Raw genomic sequence first — 21923 nt, forward strand, 5'->3', positions numbered from 1 at the left:
GAGAACTATTTTGCTGCTGTTATGGGGGCGTTCTGTAAGTGTCAGTCAGGTCCAGTTGGGTGATAGTTGTTCAGGCCAATATTTTTCTGGTTTTTACCTACTTATTCTGTTAGTCATTAAGAGAGTTATTATTTTCAATTTTTGGATTTATCTATTCTCCTTTTAGTTCTCAGGTTTTGCTTCATGTATTTTGGAGCTCTGTTTTAGGATTGCCATGGCCTCTTGATGAATTGATTCATCTGTCATTCAGAAACGACCTTTATCCCTGGTCACTTTCTTTGCTCTGATAATATAGTCACCTCAGGTTTCTTTTGACTAGTGTTAGCAAGGTACATCTTTTTCTATCCTTTTACTTTTAACATATTTTGGTTAAAATATTTAATAAAGTACATTTATATTTATATTTAATAAAGTACACTTCTTGTAGCTCACATAACAGTTGAGTCTTTTTTTTTTTAACAAAAAGTCAAATCTTATGCTCTGTGCCTTTAACCCAAGTGTTTAGAACATTAATATTTACTGTGGTGATTGATATAGTTAGGTTTGAGTCTTTGTTTTGCTATTTAGTTTAGAACAGTTTTAGACTCACAGAAAAATTGGGAAGATTGAGTACAGAGAGTCCTCATAGACCAGCATCCAGTTTCTTCTGTTCTTAACACTTAACGTTTGCCACCATTACTGAGCCAGTATTGGTGTATGTTACCTGTCCCAGGACACCACTGGGTGTTGTCACGTCTTTTTAGGCTCCTCTTGGCTGTGGCAGTTTCTCAGCTTTCCTTGTTTTTGATGACCTTGACAGTCTTGAGGTGCGCTGGGCAGAGGTTTTGCACAGTACTCCTCTGTTGGAATTTGGTTGGTGTTTTTGTCATTATTCCAGTGTCGGGTTTCGGGGCAGGAAGACCACAGAGGGAAGTGCCATTTTCATCCCTTCTTGTTAGGGTACATAGTGTCAGCATGATTTATCACTGTTGATGTTGACCACCTAGCTAAAGTAGGTTTATTATGTTTCTCACCTGTAAAGTTTGCTCTTGAGGATCTGTTTATTTAGGGTTCTCGGTAGCATCCCTGTGACTCCACAATTTCTTACTTGTGACTTTGACTACCTGGAACTTTAAAGGCACGTTTGGAAGGCTCTAGTATAGACACTGTGTAGTCCTTACAGCCTGTGTGTTTAGTATCCCCAGCCTTGATTTTTGGCCTGTATTTATCTTTTCTTTATTTTTATTCTTTCCTTTGTATTTTATTACGGCTTTTATCTGTATTCTTGTAGGCTACCTGAATATCCTTTTCAGAATTGAGACAAAGCATTAAATAAGCTTGTACTTATGTGATAAAAAGCATCTGCCAAACTTTGCTGATAAATCTTATGCTCAGATTATTTTATGAAACTGTATTGTTTTTGTTTGGGGGAAAGGGGATTTTCTTTTTTAGGAGGTAGAATAGCATTTTCCTTATATTCTCTATACACTAGATGAATTGATATGTGTAGTGAAAATATTAGAATTGCTGTACTGAATCATCTGCTTGGTAAATTTTAAGTCATTTTCCCTGAGTTGATCATTACTTTTATGTAGGAGGAAATGAGTCTCAACCAGAAAGCCAGGAAGACCCCCGAGAAGTACTTAAAAAAACATTGGAATTCTGTTTATCCAGGTAAGGACGGCAGTGGTTTTTCTGGTACCTAATACCTGTGGTATTGTGCCTTGGTTATTATGTACAGATGTGACACTTTATATAGGAGTGTGTGTCTGTTAATATTAATGTCCGTGGATGTCTATTAATAGGAGATCTAGACTATTGATTAAACCTTTGACCTGTTGGAGAACTGAATGTGATCCTGTAGGCTGTGTTCCCCACCATTGTCCACAAATTCATCTTGGTGGTGGCTATTGAGGTGGCTTTTTGAAATTTGTGTTCGTGGGCCCCATCCCCTGCCCATGGAATCAGACTCTGAGGGCGTGGCCTTAGGTTGTCCATCTCCTAGAAACATTTTTCAGCATACTACAGTTTGAGAACAAATTTCCTGTTACTTCTCAAAGTATGCCAAACACTGCGAAAGCAGGTTATTTTAATGATGTAGCCCTCAGATTTTTACTTGTTCCCTACCCCATGAATAATACTGTGAATAATACCCCATGAATAATTCTATTGAAAGTAGAATAGAACCTTTAAAGTTCAAATAGAAAAAATGGGCATACAAGAAGATGGGATTGGCTTAAACGTAATTTTTTTTTTTGAGTAAAAGGATAAACTGAATGGCATGTGTAACATTTTCCATCAGTAATGGTGATTTTTCCAGGTTTTGCACTGGTCGTGCTTTAACACCTTTGGGTTCATCATAGGCCAAAATACCAGGAAGTAGCTCATCTTTGCCCAAACTGCTGGTTATCTATGGCGTGCCTTGTGACGCACAGGGTCATGTGATCAGGCTTTCTTCTTTTTAATCCTGGCTGCTGGAAAGTGCTAGGCAGCCAGGGTTGGGCCTGCTGCTTCTCTGGCCGGTGTTCCATACTGAACAGTGAGCACTTGGGACACCGATCTTTCCTGCCCTTTTCATATTTCTGTTACTTTCTTGTTCTTTCAGCTGGATTTCCTTACTTAAAAAAGTTGTTTGTGTTTTTATAAGCTACTTAAACACTTTTTATTATGAAGATAAGCTATAAATACATTTTTTAAAGACTTGCTGATTAATTTTTATTGTATAGAGCACAGAATACTTTTACGTTTGCTCTCTCTGTGTACCCAAGTGTCTTTGGAAAAAAAATATACCTAAGGCAGAGAAGTGGCAAATAACGGATTGGAACTCAGACCTAACTGAAGCACTGTCGTGCCACACTTGGACCCTTGCGAGGCTTCCTTTTAAAGAAGTATTTACTCATTAAGGGAGCTTGTCTTCTTTCTGCAGGGAGAATCTTGCTAGTGACATGTACCTTATATCACAGATGGACAGTGATCAGTACGTGCCAATCACCACGGTGGCGAACCTGGACCACATCAAGAAGCTCAGCACCGACCTGCACTTGATTGTCGAAGTGCTGAGATGTGAGTGAGCAGCAGTCTGGGCTGCTTCCTACCCGGTGATCCATAGCTATTCAGTGCTACGGTCCTTGATGGCAAATGGAATGTCCCTGCCTCTGGGCCTTTCTGACCGGCCCCAGTGTTTGGTGGTGCGCTCGTGGCACTGGGTGTTGATGGGCTCCATAGCCATTCTTAGGTCCAGGGAGTGGAAAAGGCCAGTGGAGAGACGAAAGAAGCTGTGACATGGATGAAAAGTAAAATAATGGCATTGAGGGTAAAGTAGAATATATTTTAGCATTCTAGCCACTAAAGGAGTTTCTTTCAAATGTCACCTTCCTGCTAAAGTTGTGGTGAAATTGCATTTTTCCTTAAATGTATTTTGTGAGTGGGGTGTTTCTTGGACATTTGGCAACATCAAAGGACGGTTGGAACGGTACATCAGACACCTGCGGAGAATAAGGAAATATGGGCACTTGCAGTGTGGACCTGCTGTGTTACAGGTGCAGTTTGCTTTGCTTATTGAGGCTTCTCCACTCTCGCCATTTTTATTTATTTATTTATTTATTTATTTATTTTAAATCCACTCGATTGAGGCATAATTGCCATACAGTGAGCTGTGCATACACTGTGCAGTTGGATCAGTTTGGACATAGGTGTACATCAGTGAAACCTTCACTGCGGTCCAGGTCATAAACGTGTCCCCCACTGCCCAGAGCTTCCTGGTGCATTTCGCAACACTTCCGTCCCTTCCCTCCCACCCAGGATGGCTTCAGTGGGGATTCATTTCATATTAAATGTATGATGTGTTGGACTTTTAAAAATGTGATTGTTTTTAATTATAAAAACTCACTTTTTTATAAAAAAAGCTTACAAGTATCAGGTGAATTACTTCTCTCGTCTCCCTCCTCCTGCCTGCTCTATTGAGCAGCTCCCACGGGCGTCCTTCACTCAGCACACAGTGTGACATGTGCCCCCCAGCTGCCTAAATATTTCTAAATGGTGGGACATGGCCATGTCTGAATTAAAGCCCCATTTCTTTTAAGTCAATGCTATGACTTTCCATCACTGACTCTTATGCAAAAGTGTTTACAGATTCTCGCCAGCTTAGTTGTACTGCTGACAGTCAGTGAAGATCTTGTCTTGTGTGCGCTTGACTAAACAGTAATAGGTAAGATGGTCATCTTACCTTAGAAACGTAGTGGGGTTTTCTGTTCACAAATAAAAGTTCTCCTCTATTTTCTGTTCTTAGGCAACTGTCGTAAGGGCATTAGCTTTTGCAGAAGATAATGAAGACACTGGCAAACATGACCATGAAGTTTGAATCCTGAAAACTATGCCACTATTTCTTGACAATGTTGTGCTTCCCAGTGTCGTTTTGTGGGGGTCCATTTAAGACAGAAACTTATGTTATGTGTCAGCACGTTTAGTTCCATCTGACCCACTTGTAAAGGCCAGCGACTTTCTTAATCTAAAATTACTTCTGTGAATTCAAGATAATAAAAAGTCTTAATAAGACAGAGCATTATTTTATGTTAGGGACTTGTAGAAAGGAAAAGCTGTTAACCCTGGATCATAATTGTTAGTTCTTTGAGCTGTTTAAACCTTTGTTTCATAGTGTTACACTTATTAAAGTGTTTACAGGACATTTCAAATTCTTATGTGCCTTAGTTTTGAGAAATGAAACATGCAAGATTAGCTTAAAACCTTTGATCGCTTACCTATTGTATACAGGTTTCTTCAATGTGTTTTGTTCCTTAGGATAACAACATCCTGTGGAGTATCCATATCTATCATAAAGAATTAAATGATCGGTTTATGTTTTACCATTCATTTTTCTTCTCTCCGTAGCTTTACCTTTAGTTCAAGTGGATGAGAAGGGAGAGAAAGTAAGGCCAAATCAAAACCGTTGCATAGTGATACTCCGTGAGATCCCGGAATCCACACCAGTAGAAGTAAGTCCTGTCTCCTCGGAAAGCAACTTGGACGTTTTGTTGTGGTTGGCTTTTTGGTTGGTTTTGATCATTTACTTCTGTGTGTTTTGGAGAGTGTGTTTCAAAGAATACGTATGTACAGTAACACTTTCCTCACAGGATTTACACACGCTGATAGTTACAGTGTGCTTCATCTCATCTGTAAGAATGGTTCTCTAACTTTTTGGTCTCAGGACTCTTCACATTAAGAAAATGGTTTATGATAATTTCAGTGTTTAGAAATTAAAAGTGAGAAAAGGTTTAAATAGTTATTCACTTGGAAATAAAAAAATAAACGCACAAGTTAAAATAAAGAACATAACTTTTCAGAACAAGTATTGTCATGACAAGAGGGATACTGCTAAGAATGCTGGGAAAGCCCCAGTAGCTTGTGGACCAGCATCAGTGCAAATGTGGTCACCAAAAAGGCAAGACATCTTTTCTTAGGTAAATGGAGCCTGGAGATCGTAACTGAGAACTACTAACTTAGTCAGTAATTTTAGGAAAACACAGTACTTGGTAGCTTGAGTCGTGAAAAGTAACCTGCTGTTAAAGAATTGCTGTAATCTCTGACCTGTCTAAATGTTCAAGCTGAGTTGCATTGTGTAGCGAATCAATCTCTCGTGCCTTGAGAGAATGCAGAAAAATCTTCCTGCAGAGCACGCGTCAGAGGTCTGTCTGTGTGCTCTGCGGACTAGGAAGAGCCTAGGAAGGTCATTTGTCTGTCAGGTCTTCCATGAGTTAAGCTTCAGGTCTCGTGCTGCATATTTTCAATGCCTGCTCTGTGGAGAAAGTAGGTGAGTGTATGTGCGGGTTTGGTGCAGACAGTTCTTGTGGAGGGTGACAAAGGCTAGGATTCCAGCACTCCTGAGGCGAGAAACTGCAGCATCCTTGGGTATGGCCTTGTTCTAGAAAGTTTTACTTTCTCTTCAACTTAGGCTCTTTTTACAACTTCTATATTATAATATATGTGAAGAAAAAGAAATCAGGATTGTATTTTCTTTCCTTGTCTTTTAATTAAGGGTCTCAATATGAAGGATTGATATATATTTTATTACAAATCCAGATGTCTTTATTAACTGACATTAGTATCTAAAATATAGGTCCTAAGTTTCAACACTTGAGACATTTGTAAAGACTACAACCCTACCCGGGGCCACCTGGCATGAGCCACAAAGCAATCTGCAGTTGACAGCCAACCGTGTTGGACTTGGAGGTGCCTAGGAGAGACTAAGCTGCAAACCAAGGCTAGCTGCCACTAGCGCCAGGGTTGGAGCTGCTCAGCGAGATGTATGGGGCACGCCAAGAACACTTTAGAGGTGACGTCATAGGAATGGCGGCAGCGGGACGCATTCTTTGAGTTCTCCTCCGGATCTTATCACAAACGGGACATCTATAACCCATCAGTGGACTCTGCTCATCATGCAGAACAGCTAAGAGACTTGTGCAAGGATTACTTGAAGGACAATGTACACAATATGAGAGTCACCTTTGGAGCACACGCAGAGGAGAAGAACGAAGTAGTGCAAGTCAAATATAAAGGACACATACTACATAAGATAACCCAGCAAGAACTAAGAACTCTAGGGGATCTACCTAATACATCGAAGCAAACACAGAGAGTCAGCCAGAATGGGGAAATAAAGAAACATGTCCCAAATAAAAGAACAGAAGAAACCTCCAGAAATGGAACCACATGAAACAGAGGTAACCAACCTATCAGAGACAGAGTTCAGAACACTGATGATAAGAATGTTTAAGGAGCTTAGAGACGACATAAAGAAGGATAGAGAAATCATAATGAACAACCAGTTAGAACTAAAGAACACAATTACTGAAATAAAGAACTCACTTGAAGGAATTAACAGCAGGTTAGATGAAGCAGAGGATCGAATCAGCGACTTAGAAGACAAGTTAGCAGAGATCACCCAAACAGAACAACAGAAAGAAAAAAGAATAAAAAACAATGAAGATGGTTTAAGAGACCTCTGGGATAACATCAAGTGCAACAACATGCGCATCATAGGAATACCAGAAGGTGAAGAGAGGAAGCAAGGGATTGAGAACATATTTGAAGTAATAATGTCTAAAACTTCCCTAACCTGATGAAGGAAACCAACATACAAGCCCAGGAAGTGCAGAGAGTTCCAACCAGGATAAACCCAAACAGGTCCACACCAAGACACATTATAGTTAAAATGGCAAAGGTTAAAGACAAAGAGAGAATCCTAAAAGCAGCAAGAGAAAGACAGAGGGTTACATACAAGGGAACTCCCATAAGACTATCAAATGACTTTTCTACAGAAACATTGAAGGCCAGGAGGGAGTGGCAGGAGATACTCAAAGTGATGGAAAACAAAGGCCTACAACCTAGATTGCTTTATCCAGCAAGGCTATCATTTAAAGTTGATGGAGAGATAAAGAGCTTCCCAGAAAAGAATAAGCTAAAGGAATTTATTACCACCAAGCCAGCATTGCAAGAAATACTAAAAGGACTTCTGTAAATAGAAGAAAGATGAAAACAATCTAACTACAAATTTAAAAATGGCAATAACTATGTACCTATCAATAATCACTTTAAATGTAAATGGATTAAATGCTCCAATCAAGAGACATAGGGTGGCTGAGTGGATAAGAAAGCAAGACCCTTGTATATGCTGTATACAAGAGACTCACCTCAGATCAAAAGACACACACAGGCTGAAAGTGAAGGGTTGGAGTAAGATATTTGATACAAATGGAAATGAGGAGAAAGCTGGAGTTGCGATACTTATATCTGACAAAATGGTCTTTAAAATGAAGAACATATTAAAACACAAAGATGGGCACTATATAATAATAAAGGGATCGATCCGACAAGAGGACATAACCCTAGTAAACATCTATGCACCCAACATAGGAGCACCTAAATATATAAAATAGATATTGACTGACATAAAGACAGAGATCAACAGTAACACTATCATAGTAAGGGATTTCAACACACCTCTGACAACAAGGGACAGGTCTTCCAGACAGAAAATCAATATGGAAACAACAGCCTTAAATGACACATTGGACCACTTGGATTTAATTGATATTTTCAGAGCATTTCACCCCAAAGCTGCAGAATACACATTCTTTTCAAGCACACATGGAACATTTTCCAAGATAGACCATATGTTAGACCGCAAAACAAGTCTTTATAAATTTAAGAAAATTGAAATCATACCAATTGTCTTTGACCACAGTGCCATGAAATTAGAAATGAACTACAGGAAAAAAACTGGAAGACACCCCAATTCATGGAGGCTGAATAACATGTTACTAAATAATGAATGGGTCAACCAGGAGATCAAGGAAGAAGTCAAAAGATATCTCGAGACAAACGAAAATGAAAACACGACGACACAAAATCTATGGGATGCTGCGAAAGCAGTCCTAAGAGGGAAATTCATAGCATTGCAGGCCTACCTAAAGAAACAAGAAACATCACTAATCAACAGTTTATCTTCACACTTAAGGGATCTGGAAAAAGAACAGCAAAATAAGCCCAAAGGGAGTATAAGGAAGGAGATAATAAAGATCAGAGTGGAAATAAATGAAATAGAAACCAGTAAAACAATACAAAAGATCAATGAATCCAAGAGTTGGTTCTTAGAGAAGATAAACAAAATTGACAAACCTTTAGCCAGACTCATTAAAAAAAAGAGAGAGAGAGAGGACCCAAATCAGAAATGAAAGAGGAGAAGTGACAGCAGACACCGCAGAAATACAAAAAAATTTAAGAAATTACTATGAGCAACTATATGCCAACAAATTTGACAATCTGGAAGAAATGGACAATTTTCTAGAGGCATACAACCTTCCAAGGCTAACTCAAAAAGAAACAGAAAACCTGAATAGACTGATTACCACTAGGGAAATTGAATCAGTAATCAACAATCTCCCAACAAACAAAAGCCCTGGACCAGATGGCTTTACAGGTGAATTTTACAAAACATTCAAACAAGAATTATCACCTATTCTCCTCAAGCTCTTCCAAAAAATCCAGAAGGAAGGAAGGCTCCCAAACACTTAATGAAGCCACTATCACCCTTATCCCAAAATCAGACAAAGACACCACAAAAAAAGAAAACTACAGGCTGATATCTGTAATGAACATACATGCAAAAATCCTCAACAAAATATTAGCGAACAGAATTTAGCAATACATTAAAAAGCTCATACAGCATGATCAAGTTGGATTCATCCCTGGTATGCAAGGGTGGTTCAACATCCGCAAATCAATTAATGTGATACACCACATTAACAAAATGAAAAATGAAAATCACATGATCATATCAATAGATGCAGAAAAAGCATTTGATAAAATCCAGCAGCCATTTATGATGAAAACCCTTAAGAAAGTGGGAATAGAGGGATAATATCTCAACATAATAAAGGCCATATATGATAAACCCACAGCTAACATCGTACTCAATGGGGAAATGCTAAAACCATTCCTCTTAAGATCAGGAACAAGGCAAGGTTGCCCACTTTCTCCACTTCTATTCAACATAGTGTTGGAAGTTCTAGCCACAGCAATCAGACAAGAAAAAGAAATAAAAGGCATATCCAAATTGGTAAGGAGGAAGTAAAATTGTCATTATATACAAATGACATGATACTATATATAGAGAACCCTAAAGACTCCACCAAGAAACTATTAGAGCTGATAGATGAATTTAGTAAAGTAGCAGAACACAAAATTAATAATCAGAAATCAGTTGCATAAGAAAAAATAAAGACTACAACCAAGAAGAGTTTTCCACTTTTAGCTGCAGACATGGATCTTAGTATATTTCTATTACTGTAAACAGCACACCTGTGTCTGTTGTAAAACTCGAATGATGAAAGTCTTAAGAGGTTTAGAGGAACCTCTATGATAAATTAAAAATTGAAAAAGAAAGGAAGGGGGGAAAAAACGTGGTCCACTCTGAATAAGAAAAGGACAGTAAGTTCCAGAACATTCTGTATAGTAAAAAGCTGTTCTCCGTGGGTTCCGGACCACAGGCTGGGAGTATTCCGAAAGTTCTTTCTCATTTCATGTAACCAAGTGTTTGTCAGTGATCAGAAAAGTTTTAAATTGTAATTCATTTGGTTAATTCCTTTAGTACTTTTTGAAGTGTGATGAGTTAATAGTCTTATGAAATTACCCTATTTTCTCTGGGATCTACTTTGTCTGGTATTGATACAGGCATTCCAGCTTTCTTTTCTCAATGTTAGCATGGCACGTCTTTTTTCATTCTTTTTACTTTTAAGCTGTCTGTTTTTATATTTAAACTGGGCTCCTGTAAGCAGCATAGAGTTGTGTCTGCTTTTCTTATCCAGTCTGTAAATCTCTGCCTTTTACTTGGGAGGATAGACCCTTTATGTTCAAGTGATTATCAGGCTGTTTGTTTTCTATTTGTCTCTGCTCTTCTTTGTCCCCCCACTTTTGGATTAAATGTTTTTATCTCCTTTTTTTGGCTCATTAAATATTATATAATTCTTTGTCTTGTTTTGCTTTAGTGGTTGTTTTAGGGTTTATAATTGACATCCTTAATTTATCAAAGTCTGCCTTTAATTAATATAATACTACTTTTATATAATACTTTTTGCCTTTCAAAGGTATTTTTCCACATCTGACCTTTCTGCTGTTTTAATTCTGCGTAGTCATTAACCCCATGCCATTTTGTTACATTTGCTTTAAACAAATCAATTGTCTGTTAAGGAGATTAAAAGTAAGAAAAATGCATTTAATATTTACTATTTACAGTGCTTTTCGTTCGTTTGTCTAGATCTTGACTTCTACCTGGCATAATTTCTACCTGAATATTTTCTTTTGATATTTCTTATTAAATATTAGGTCTGCTGGTAATGAATTTCTTCAGCTTTCATATGGTCGAGAAAATCTTTGTTTCCCCTTCATTTATGGAAGATATTTTCCCTGAGTATAGAATTCCGGATTGCCAGGAGTCTTCCTTTGTGTATCTGAAAGGCACTCTAGCCTGTGCTGGAGTGTGCTGTCTCTGCAGGGCAGCCTGCATCTGTCCCTCTGTCCCCTCCCACTGGGTCCCGAGTCTTCCCCTCTCTTGCTGCTCTGAAGTTTTTATCATTGGCTTTAAGCAGTTTGATTTCAGTGCACCTCGATGTGGCTTTCAAGTTTCTTTTAAGTGACAGTCTACTCCTTAATTTAAACTACTCTCCATGAACACCCTGAGCATTTTGCCACGCATAGAAGAGTTTTGTCTCAAAGAAACACAACCTCAGAACTTCATAGAATCGCTACTTTTAACTCAAGGTTCGTATCTCATGGTGTCGCTTGGTTCTCTTTGTCCAGTGGAGACAGAGCTTTATACCCAATAAACTAAAGCATAAGTTATCGCTGCTCTCCAAACCCCTGGTGTAGGAACTATAACACTGCGTGAAAAACTCCAGTGCTGGAAAGAAGGCGAATGACCCCCAGTGGCGTGGATCCATTAAAGTGGCCAAAGCTTGCTGGGCAGGGACTGTGACAGCGGCTGGGCCTGAGGCCTCCCACCTTCCGGCGGGCCACATTCCCACTCTGCTCTCGCTCTCGACCCCGGCTTTCCCTCTGGAAAAGTCTTGTTTTAGTTGAAGTACAGCTGACGTGTAGTATTACATTAGCTTCAGGTGTACAACACAGTGATTAGACATCACTGTACTTACGAGGAGACCCTGCAAATCTAGTAACCTGCTAGTACAAAGCCACCGCGGTCTTACTGACTGTTGTCTGTGCTGTACATCACATTTCTGGGATTTACTCAGTTTATAACTGGAAATTTGCTTTCAAGTTTCTTGTACTTGAAGCTTACTGACGCACTGCTTCTAAGTTTTTCTTCTTCATTTCTTTCTCTTCTCCCTTCTTCTATAGGTCTCTAACTAGCTGTTAATCCTGTTTAGCATATTTCTCATTTCAGACATTGTATTTTTCATTTCCAGATCTTTATTTTTATTTTTATATTTTTAGATTTTATTGGCAAAGGGGAACAGGACTTTATTGGGGAACAGTGTGTACTTCCAGGACTTTTTTTCACGTTGTCCTTTCAATCTTAGTTGTGGAGGGCACAGCTCAGCTCTATGTCCATTTGCCGTTGCTAGTTGTAGGGGGCGCAGCCCACCATCCCATGCGGGAGTCGAACCGTCAACCTTGTGGTTGAGAGGACGCGCTCCAACCAACTGAGCCATCAGGGAGCTCAGCAGCAGCTCAGCTCAAGGTGCCGTGTTCAATCTTTGTTGCAGGGGGCGCTGCCCACCATCCCTTTCGGGAGTTGAACCGGCAACCTTGTGGTTGAGAGCCCGCACTCCAACCAACTGAGCCATCCGGGAAGCAGCTCAGCTCAAGGTGCAGTGTTCAATCTTAGTTGCAAGGGGGCACTGCCCACCATCCCTTGCAAGACTCAAGGAATTGAACTGGCAGCCTTGTGGTTGAGAGCCCACTGGCCCATGTGGGAATCGAACTGGCAGCCTTCGGAGCTAGGAGCACGGAGCTCCAACCGCCTGAGCCACCGGGCCGGCCCCTATTTCTTTTTATTTTAATCTTCTCTCTCTATTTAACATGCTCAGTCTTTACCTGTTTTGAATATAGAATATATATCCAATAACTATTTTAAGTTCCTTTGCTACTAATTCTGTCATTTCTGGGTCTAATTTTGATTGACTTTTCCCATTATAGGTCATCTTTCTCATTTTCTTTCTTTCTTTCTTTCTTTCTTTCTTTCTTTCTTTCTTTCTTTCTTTCTTTCTTTCTTTTTTTTTTTTTTTTTTACGTATCTGATAAGCTTGGGATGGATGCCAGGCATTTTGGACTTTATTGGGTGCTGAATGTTTTGTGTTTTGCTGTGAATATTCTGAGCTTTGTTCTGAGGTTCAGTTGACTGACTTGGGAGCAGTTTGGTCCTTAGGGGTATTTGTTCGGTGGGTGCAGAGCTGCCCTTTGGAGCTGATTGTCCCATGCTGCCTGAGGCAGTGCCCTCTGTGTGCTCTCCTGTGTCCTGTGTGTTAGGAGCATTTCCCACCCTGGTTGGTGGGAAGACACTGGCACCCGGTGAGCTCCAGGCTGTTCCCTCTGACCATTTCATGTGGCTGTTTGCTGCCTGCTTAGCCCAAGGAAGACCCCTGAGGGCTCTGGAGTGGCTGGACCGGACTGTGGTTGCCCTCCTGGCCTGTGGCCGGCATACTGCAGGCATGAGCTGGGTACTCTCGAGCTCACCTGTGCCACATGGCCTGAGTCCACTGTCTGAAAACCGTTATTCTGTGTCTTTTGTGTTTTGTGTTTAATTGTTTCAAGTGCAAGGGTAAATCTTGGCCAAAAGCAAAAATCCAGCTAATTTTTAAATTTCTTAAATTGTACCCCCCCACACTGGTAAAATGAAATGATATTTTCATATTGATTTAGCTTAATGGTATCTTGGGAGTAGAGACAACAGTCAGTAAGTTGTGGCAGTGGGGTCCCAGTTCTGGAAGCCACACTCTCCTTCCTCAGCCGTGTTAAAGGAGAGATTTACTAGGTACCAGGGTGCTGGACTGTGTCTAAGGGTCTGTCCTGAAGGACATGTATCAATTTTGTTTGGTGAGGACAGAAGGTGGCATGGTTGCAAATTAATTTCTAACCTTTCTATTTCCTATAGGAAGTAGAAGCACTATTTAAAGGAGATAATTTACCAAAATTTATAAACTGTGAATTTGCCTATAATGATAATTGGTTTATTACATTTGAAACAGAAGCTGATGCACAGCAGGTAAGCACCCCCTCCCCCCAAGAAGTACAGAGTTTACCAATACTTAACAGTTAGCACATAGTGGGACTAAATTTGGGCATTGAGAGTACTATCATATAGAGGGGTTAAGTTTGAGTGTGAAGTGCGGAGGAAATCAAGTGGTACAAACTTAAATAGTGCGTTTGTGTAGACAGTTTTTGTAGCAGTATGAAAAGCATGTGACAATATTTTCTAAGGACGTGTAAGACAAGCAGCCTAGGGAAATTAGTTCTATTCTTGTATCTGGCTAGAGAAAGGTTGTACTATTTGGCAAGTGTTTGGGGAAATTTGAACTTGACCTTATCGTTCACTCGGCATCATGTGTGTTATAAGCGACTTGAAAGGGCATCAAGGCTCTGGGAGGAGGCGCAGGCATGAGGATGGTCTCCTGCCCTTAAAGAAAGACTCTCCCTGGTGAGACAGCAGCTTAAGAAAACCTGCAGAGTGTTCAGAAGAGAGAAACGAGAAGCTAAAAGATGGGCTTTAATTGGATGGAAGTGGGGGTGGGCCGGGCTTGGAAGAGCAGGTAACAGGTGGCTCAGAGCCTTCAGTGTTATGGGGCAGGATCTGGGGAAGAATAAGGACTTTTGACTATTGTGATCCTAGGCTTTTCCTTTCCCAAACTGTAATCCCCGTTGCTAACTGGGATTCTTCCTAGGAACTCCTAGGTCAGGATTCTTAGCCTGTGGTCGCAGGGAGGCTTTCATGGTGTTGTCAATACTTACAAAATGTGTACACATGTTGTCTGTCGCAACTTTGGGTAGAGATTCTGTAGCTCTTGCCATGTATCTTTAAGGAATCTGGCCCAGGTTGGGAATCGCTGTTATAGGTCTTGTCCTCTGTATTGTAACTATATTAATTCCTTATTTGAGGTGTTAACTGTCAGTTCATCTTATTTATAAGATTAACACAATGGTATTTTGGATGATTTTGCCCTCAGGCTTACAAATATCTGCGAGAAGAAGTCAAAACTTTTCAAGGAAAACCAATTAAGGTAAGCAAGACCATTGGTGTACTTTATTTTGCAAGGCAGTATTCTGAAGTATTCTAACAGACACATACTGTATATGTCCACACAGGCGCGGATAAAAGCAAAGGCAATAGCTATCAACACATTTCTGCCAAAGAATGGATTTCGGCCCCTGGACATGAGCCTTTACACACAGCACCGCTACACAGCGTCCTTTTACTTACCTCCCGTCTACAGCCCTCAGCAGCACTTCCCTCTGTACAGCCTGGTCGCCCCCCAGACATGGTCAGCAACACACAGCTATCTCGACCCGCCCTTGGTGAGTCCTGTGTTGTCTTATGTAACTGCAGGTTGTGCTGTGGACGCTGCACTGGGTGCTTTTGAGAATAAAGGTCTTTGTGTGGTAGGTGAGACACATATGTCTGTAGTTTGCTGCAGAAAAACAGAATTTCTGGTTCTGGGGTGGGTTTCGCATTTATTTGGGAGATAAATGTGGAGCCATGTACACTAAAAAAACCAAACACTGGGAACCCTTGCCCAGTTGGCTTGCCCCCCTTTCCTGAGCTGTGTGTCCCTAGTAAAACAGTGTGATGCGAGCTCCGGTTGTCCAGGGTGCTGTGAGCACAGAGGGGAGGGAAGGAGAACGGCGTTTCATATAGTCGAGGATAAGTAGAAGACGCACCGCCCTGTAAGTTTTATTTCTCACACCAGCATGAGTATGCTTTACAGATTTGGGCCTGTGCTGAGGCCTCTGGTTGGAATTCATAGATTTGTGATGGATCCAGTTTTTTTTCTCCAGCTCTGCTAAGTGCAGATATTAGATCGGGTGAACCCCGGCGTGAGTGGGATGGAGTGGGTATGAGAATCAGGGCTAATCTATGGCAGGGAAAGAAGTGGTCACTCGGCTCCGCTTGGGAACGGGAGGTTTGCAGGTTGCCAACAAGCTTTAGTTGGAACCGTAGTGACGGAAGGGTAGAGTGTGTGGAAGGTTGTGGTCAGAAAGCAGGAATTGAGTTAGAAACTTGGAGGATATGTCTGTGGACCATGTCAGGGAAGGTTGGGATGGTCCATCAGCTGTGTGGGGACGTCACCTGAGGCTCTTGGTAACTGAAAAGGGTGAGGCTGCGAGAAGGCATGTTGGCTCAGCTGGATGTGGGTGCCTGTTCCGCACTGGAATGTGAAGGTGCGTGGCCAGGAAGGAGCGGCCTGAAGAAGGGCAGTGTGTCAAGCGGGCGGTACTGCAAAAATGGGACATAGTGCCATGAAAGTTACAATTAGGGGTTCATTGGGGGTTGTGTCGTCACCTAAGTGGAGCGAGTCCGAGAGGCTGGAAGGGGAGGAAGCTGCATGGGTGAGCAGTGTGCGCAGAGGCGCCTGGGCCAGCTGTGGAGGACGAGTGTTCTGGGCTAACTCATAGTTGGGGTGGGGGCTGGCAGATGAGGTCTGCAAGCTCTGCCTGCAGGTTCTTAAATGTGCCGAGATGTGTGGAGTTGCCTGTGTGGCTTGTGGGATGTGGGCAGGACAGCTGGGGAGAGACGAGTCAGGAGAGGTCCTCATGGCTCAGAGCCCGCAGAAGTCTGGAGCCGCTCCGCTCCGTGGGAGGACGGTGCGGACGCGTGCTAACGTGCAACGTTGTGTCTGTGTCTTCTGAGTGAATCCTAGTGGTAAGAAAATGTACTGCTTTTTTGAAGTATTTACTACCTTCTGTAAAAGTGTACCAATAGCCATATATTTAACACATCATGGGAGAACCGTAGAGAGTCCATAAACTCGTGTTGAATAATTTCTCCAGAGGGGGCTAACCGCCATGCTTGAGTTCTCTTTAGTTTAGTCGAGGACAAGTCGAGTTGCTTTTCTAATTTCTTGAATTGAGTTGCTTTTCTAATTTCTCTAATCACACCTGTTCCTGTCCAGAGTGGGGTCCACGGGGACCCTGGATCAGTTGCCTGGCCATTGGGGGCGGTTCCTTGTCTGGTGTGTGCGGCCCTTTTGCTTGGTCTAAAACACACGTGTCATTTCGAGCAGGAGTGATGAGATAATGGTGCCTCTTAGTCCTCAGCAAGTTGTGTTAAATCATTGTTGCTGGCCAGGTGCCTTAGATCCGAGCCGAGTTCTGTGTAAAAGTACACAGAGAACCTAGTTCTGCCACGAGTGACACACTTGTAAGTAGTCTGCCTCTTTCAGGCTATGGGGTTCCATTTCGTGCATTGGGGTGAGTGGTTTGCAGTGCCCCGGCGCCTCGGGAATAAGTGGGGGCTGGTTTACAGTGTAGCAGAGCGAGCCCCTGGACCTCGAGAAGTTCGGGGGTCTGGATCAGGCTTCCCTCTGCTGTGTGAGCCGCCTCCGCCTGGGCTTGCTGTGATTCAGGCAGTGGTCACCATCTGGAACGGTTATAGCTTTTTGACATGTCTGTTTTTAATGAATCTAGGTGACTCCATTTCCAAATACTGGATTTATAAATGGGTTCACGTCTCCAACCTTCAAACCCGCAACATCGCCTCTGACTTCACTCAGACAGTACCCTCCGAGAAGCAGGCAAGTCCCACGCGTGGTGAAAGTGCTGTTTTTCCCCAGGTGTTGGGGGGGTCGCTGCTGTACTGTGTGCTTCGAAAGCCAAGGAACCAACATGTGCTAGACCTTGGCCTCCCTCACCGCGGCCTGAGTCCTGTTGCCTGAGCAGCGGCAGTGGCTGACAGTCGCACTGGTGATGAGCGGCAGGGACAGGGTTGCTTGCAGCGCAGCCTCACCCGGCAGGTGTACTGCGGGCCTGCACACCAGGCGGGCTCTCCGCACACAGGCTCCGGGGCAGCCGCATGCCTGCCACGCACCTGGAAGTGACACGCCACTGCCAGGTGTGCAGTGGCAGTGCTGTCCGACGTGCCAGGCACTAACTGCTCTTCCTACTTTTTCTCATAGAGAGCCTGTATCACTTACACAATCCTGTGTTAGTGCGCTCATTTCATATGCCATGATCGTTCATAACTGCCTTGACAGACATCTCATTTGCAGGAATCCTGGTAAATCCCATCTGCGCCATGCCATTCCCAGTGCAGACCGAGGACCTGCGCTGCTAGAAAGTCCTTCGATATTTAACTTCACTGCGGACCGCTTGATGAATGGTGTCCGGAGCCCACAAACGAGGCAGACAGGCCAGCCCAGGGCCCGTGGACAGAACCCTCCGGCCTCCGCCAAGCGAGACGCCGGGATCCCGCGGGTGGAGCCGGGTGTCCTTGAGTCCTCTCCCGGCTTAGGCAGAGGCAGGTGAGTCACTCAGACATGGGCTGATGGGGCCTGCATGCGTATAAACTGTTAATGTTTTCCAAGTTTGTTAATTTATGTATGTCTTCTAAGCATTATTTTCAAATACATCACAGAAATTCAAATTGAAAGCTGTGGACCATCAAAGGTTTTATATACAGAGGGTGCCAAAAAAATGTGTACACATTTTAAGAAAGGAAAAACTGGATTAAAATTGTAATACTCAATATATACCAGTAACAAAAGATGAATACAAGTCATGTGTATACATTTTTTTTTGGCACCCCTGGTAATTGCTCAGAGGGGTTACTTTTAGAGCAGAAACCTAACTGGTGTCATCTTTGTTGTAATATAAAATTGTTCAGTTACAAGTGTAGATAGAGTGGCACTGCGTTGGATCTCAGTTGTTATATGTGGAGAATTTCGATTTGGACAGATAGCAGCCTGCACAGTCTGTGAAGCCTTGCCCCCCTCGCCACCCCCCGCATGCCTGCCGTGCGGCCCCCTGCTCTGCCCCACCTTCGCTACTTTTCCAGCTGGCAGTCACACAGTCGGCAGATAATGATTTGTGTAGCCAGGCAGACAAGAGTTCAAATTCCGTTAGTCCTATAGTTATAAACAAAAATGGTCATGATTAAGTGGTGCCTGTTGGTCACGTTTAGGGGGACTTTCTTCCCCAGGTGTTCAGTGTGGCACCCTCGGTCCCACAGTGTCCGTGGTCATTACCTGCCCCTTTGCCTTCGCTGCGGCTTGCTGTCCTGCCTTCTGCCACTTACACTGGGCAGAGAGGGGAGGTTACAGAGGTGGAGCTGAGTCCTGGGGCTGCATTCAGTCCTGCTTGGGCTTGGCACGTTGAGCCCGGCTTTACCCAGTTCGTTCTCTCAGTGGTTCGTTCGATGCGGGCTACCAGGAAGGAAATCCCAGTGACAGATAACTAGGTCAACCTCCTAGGCTTTTTGTTAAAAAACCCACTTGGCACACTTTAGGTGGACACACTTGTAAGCTCCACACAGTGTGCAGCACAGTGACTGACGTGGGCGCTGCTGATGTTGGAGCCCCTTCTCCTGGCACAGTGCAGCTGGAGTGTGGGGGGCCCAGAAGCAGTCCGTGGGGCTCGTCGGCGTTAGTCCATATGGCCCGGCCTTGGAGGGTGCGAGGCAGGGTCGGCATGGCTGAGGGCAGCACGCTTGCTGCAGGGCTGGCATGGGTCTGCATGGCATCAGGAAATTTGCTATACAGTTGGCTCAACAGCCATTCAAGGGCTGAAAGGTGGAGGACACAGGAAATGCAAAGGCAGTGACCTTGGGAAGCAGCTGCCACCCGTGGGGTAGGGAGACATCGGGAGAGTTTGGGATTGTCAGACCAAGAGGTTTGGAGCAGGGCCTATGGAACTGAGGCCAGACCTAAGGAAGGGCCTTGTTTGCCACACGGCTAAAGGGACAACGAAGAAAAGTGTCACCTGGAAGACAGGTCTCCCCCACTGCAACACTTCCTGTTGGGAAAGTTCAGCAGGAAATGTCCTGGCAATGCAAACACGGGCACTGGGGAGACCTGCCAGCGTCACACGGGTAAAGGGTCTGTGTGAAGCAGGGCAGCAGGGGGTTTGCCAGTGCCGCCCCCCTCCGGCCACTCAGACACATGTAATCCTTCACAGCAGTTGGATGTCCCAATTCGACAGCAGTGACGAATTCACGCCTTTGCCCAGGAGCCATGGAGACTCCTACCTAAATAGTACGTCCCTGAGGACTGTGGCCACAACTGCGAGACGCTGGGCCAGAGACCTGTGTGCATAGAGCTTGGGAGGCTGGGCCGAGAGCCCTGGTTGTACCCCCCGCTGGTCCCTTCCCCGTCCCTCACGTGTCCTTTCTTTCCACACAAGGTGTGGGGCGCTCAGGGCTCTTCAGCTGGTAGTCCTGAAGGACCTGGACCACAGTGGCTGTGCCCCCGCCAGCACCCCCTTTTCTGGTTTTGTCCTCCATTGACTTTGTCCACTGGGTGTAAGGAGCAACATGAGGCAGCCCAGGGAACCCCCCTTGGCACATGGGTGATTCCCCAACCCTCTGGCAGCGGTCACCCAGTCAGGTTCCGTGGCAGGAGGAACCCAGCTGAGTAGACGGCTGTGTCAGTTTTGTCCCCAGGTGAGAGCACTCAGCCCTGGAGACCAAGTCCGCCAAACCAGCGGAATTCAGAGTTGTGCTGTGGGGGTACTGGGGTGCTCTGGTGCCTGGACATGTGTGCCACCTCCCCTGTGTCAGGGTTGTCCTGGGAAGGCTGCCGGCCCTGCCTTGCAGCTGACCTCTGCTCAGCCAGTCTGCTGCCCAGAGTGGGGGGCGCACGCTACTTCCTGTGCAGAGGGGGCGGCCCGGGCTGTGAAGGCAGCTGCGTGGTGCTGCCAAGTGTGGCAGACAGAGGGATAGGGTTGGCACCCCAGTCCAGGCTGTGCTCTCGGGCTGATAGAGACGCTCGCCTCAGCACGAAGGGGCCCCGAGTGTGCCTATTGCACACCTGGGGTGACAGCGAAGAGGCTGGTGCCACCTCTTCACCAGGCTGCCAGGGGTCTCTCTAACGTGGATGGCTTCAACACGTAGGCCTCACACTGTCCCCTCCACAAGCCCCCTCCCAAGGTCTTCTGTCACCAGACTTTGAGTCCTGGTATTTGTGGGGCTCTGTCCAGCCATATCCTCAGCCCCCCTGCTTGAGAACCAGTGTAAATTCATACTTTGTCCAGTGTATGTCCAGACCCTGGACAGCAAATATGTTGCCTGCAGTTCTGGCCTCTGGGAGGGACTCCTGCACACTGGCTTTTAGGGGTGCTCCTGCCTGGGGTCTGATGGTGAGGCGGTTGCACTGCGTGGACAGGAGGAATCCAGGTCTGGAACTCCCATGGTCAATGTGCTGAGGGCTCCCCGACAAGGCAGCAGCTGTGGATGGAAAGCAAGGGGGTGATGCAGGGACTTTGGGGCCTGGGCCTGATGTGCTGCTTCGGCTGGGGCTGGGGCTTGTGTCCCCCTCTCTGTGGCTCAGCGCCCCATCATGACAGGGAGCTCAGGTCCATGGTCACAGATGTCTGTAGTTGGGCATTTCGTCTCTGCTGGGAGCCAGGTGAAAGCCAGAAGCTATGTTTGGAATTGATTCTACAGCGGAAGGTGTGTGGTTTGCTCTGCTTCTCCTGGGGGGCATCCTCCGCAAACAGTCGAGGGCTCTAAGCTCATTCCAATTAGTTGGGCCTTCTTGGGCAAGACTGTCTACAGATTTTCTATTAAAAAAAGGAATCAAGGAATCTGTCAAGATTATTTCTGAATTCCAGCTTATATAGTACAAGGCCCCCAGGGAGTCTTCCCATTAGGTGAAGTGACAAGGGGACAAGTAAATAAAAATGAAGTTGTAAATTGGAACAGTATGTAAGTTGTTAGGCCGTGTCTCCCATGTGGGGCAGGGGAAGTGTCTTAGTGTCCTCAGGGCCCGCGGTGGTCAGCGTGATCGTGTGCTGTAATGTGTAGCCCTGTCCTGCTGCCTGCGGGTCCTGGGTCCCCAGGCTCACAGCTAACAGCTAGGCAGGCCCCGTAGTTGAAGGTTAGAAATGCTCGTGTGTTTGGTGGTCACGCGCAGGCCGTTGACTCCACGGTCTGAAGGCCAGCCAGGCTACTGGGTGGGGTCTTCGCATTTGGACGGTAAGTCTGATTGATTTTATTACCTTTCTCTAACGGTTCACCTGTGTGCTTCAGTGTCAGGTTTTACGTGTCCTGTCATTCCAACTGAACAGATGTTCAAGGGTCAATGTAGCAAAATTCTAAATAGCCACTTGAATTCTTTCACTGTGTTTTTTCTTTTTGCTTGTTTTTCTATTTTTATCTACCTATCTAAACATCAGTTTTAGTCCTTTGCTGTTAAATTGGTTTGTGTTGCTTTTACTTCTTAAGGTTG

The 21923-nt window shown here is 44.3% G+C and overlaps 1 protein-coding gene across 8 annotated transcripts in view; it reads left to right on the forward strand.

The window, feature by feature from the left end:
- LARP4B (La ribonucleoprotein 4B) overlaps positions 1-21923 on the forward strand; it is a 74404-nt gene that overhangs the window by 40796 nt on the left and 11685 nt on the right. For 6 of the 8 annotated variants that reach the window (XM_074325062.1, XM_019718064.2, XM_074325061.1 and 3 more), the window contains 8 exons: positions 1575-1653; positions 2906-3042; positions 4867-4970; positions 13643-13753; positions 14712-14765; positions 14851-15060; positions 17170-17276; positions 17751-18002. In XM_074325062.1, the coding sequence (XP_074181163.1) occupies positions 1575-1653; positions 2906-3042; positions 4867-4970; positions 13643-13753; positions 14712-14765; positions 14851-15060; positions 17170-17276; positions 17751-18002 (1054 nt within the window). The remainder of the gene's footprint in view (positions 1-1574; positions 1654-2905; positions 3043-4866; positions 4971-13642; positions 13754-14711; positions 14766-14850; positions 15061-17169; positions 17277-17750; positions 18003-21923) is intronic. The other 2 variants (XM_074325063.1, XM_074325060.1) reach the window with 1 other exon arrangement.

This window comes from Rhinolophus sinicus, linkage group LG02 (assembly GCF_036562045.2).
Source record: "Rhinolophus sinicus isolate RSC01 linkage group LG02, ASM3656204v1, whole genome shotgun sequence".
Taxonomy (NCBI): domain Eukaryota; kingdom Metazoa; phylum Chordata; class Mammalia; order Chiroptera; family Rhinolophidae; genus Rhinolophus; species Rhinolophus sinicus.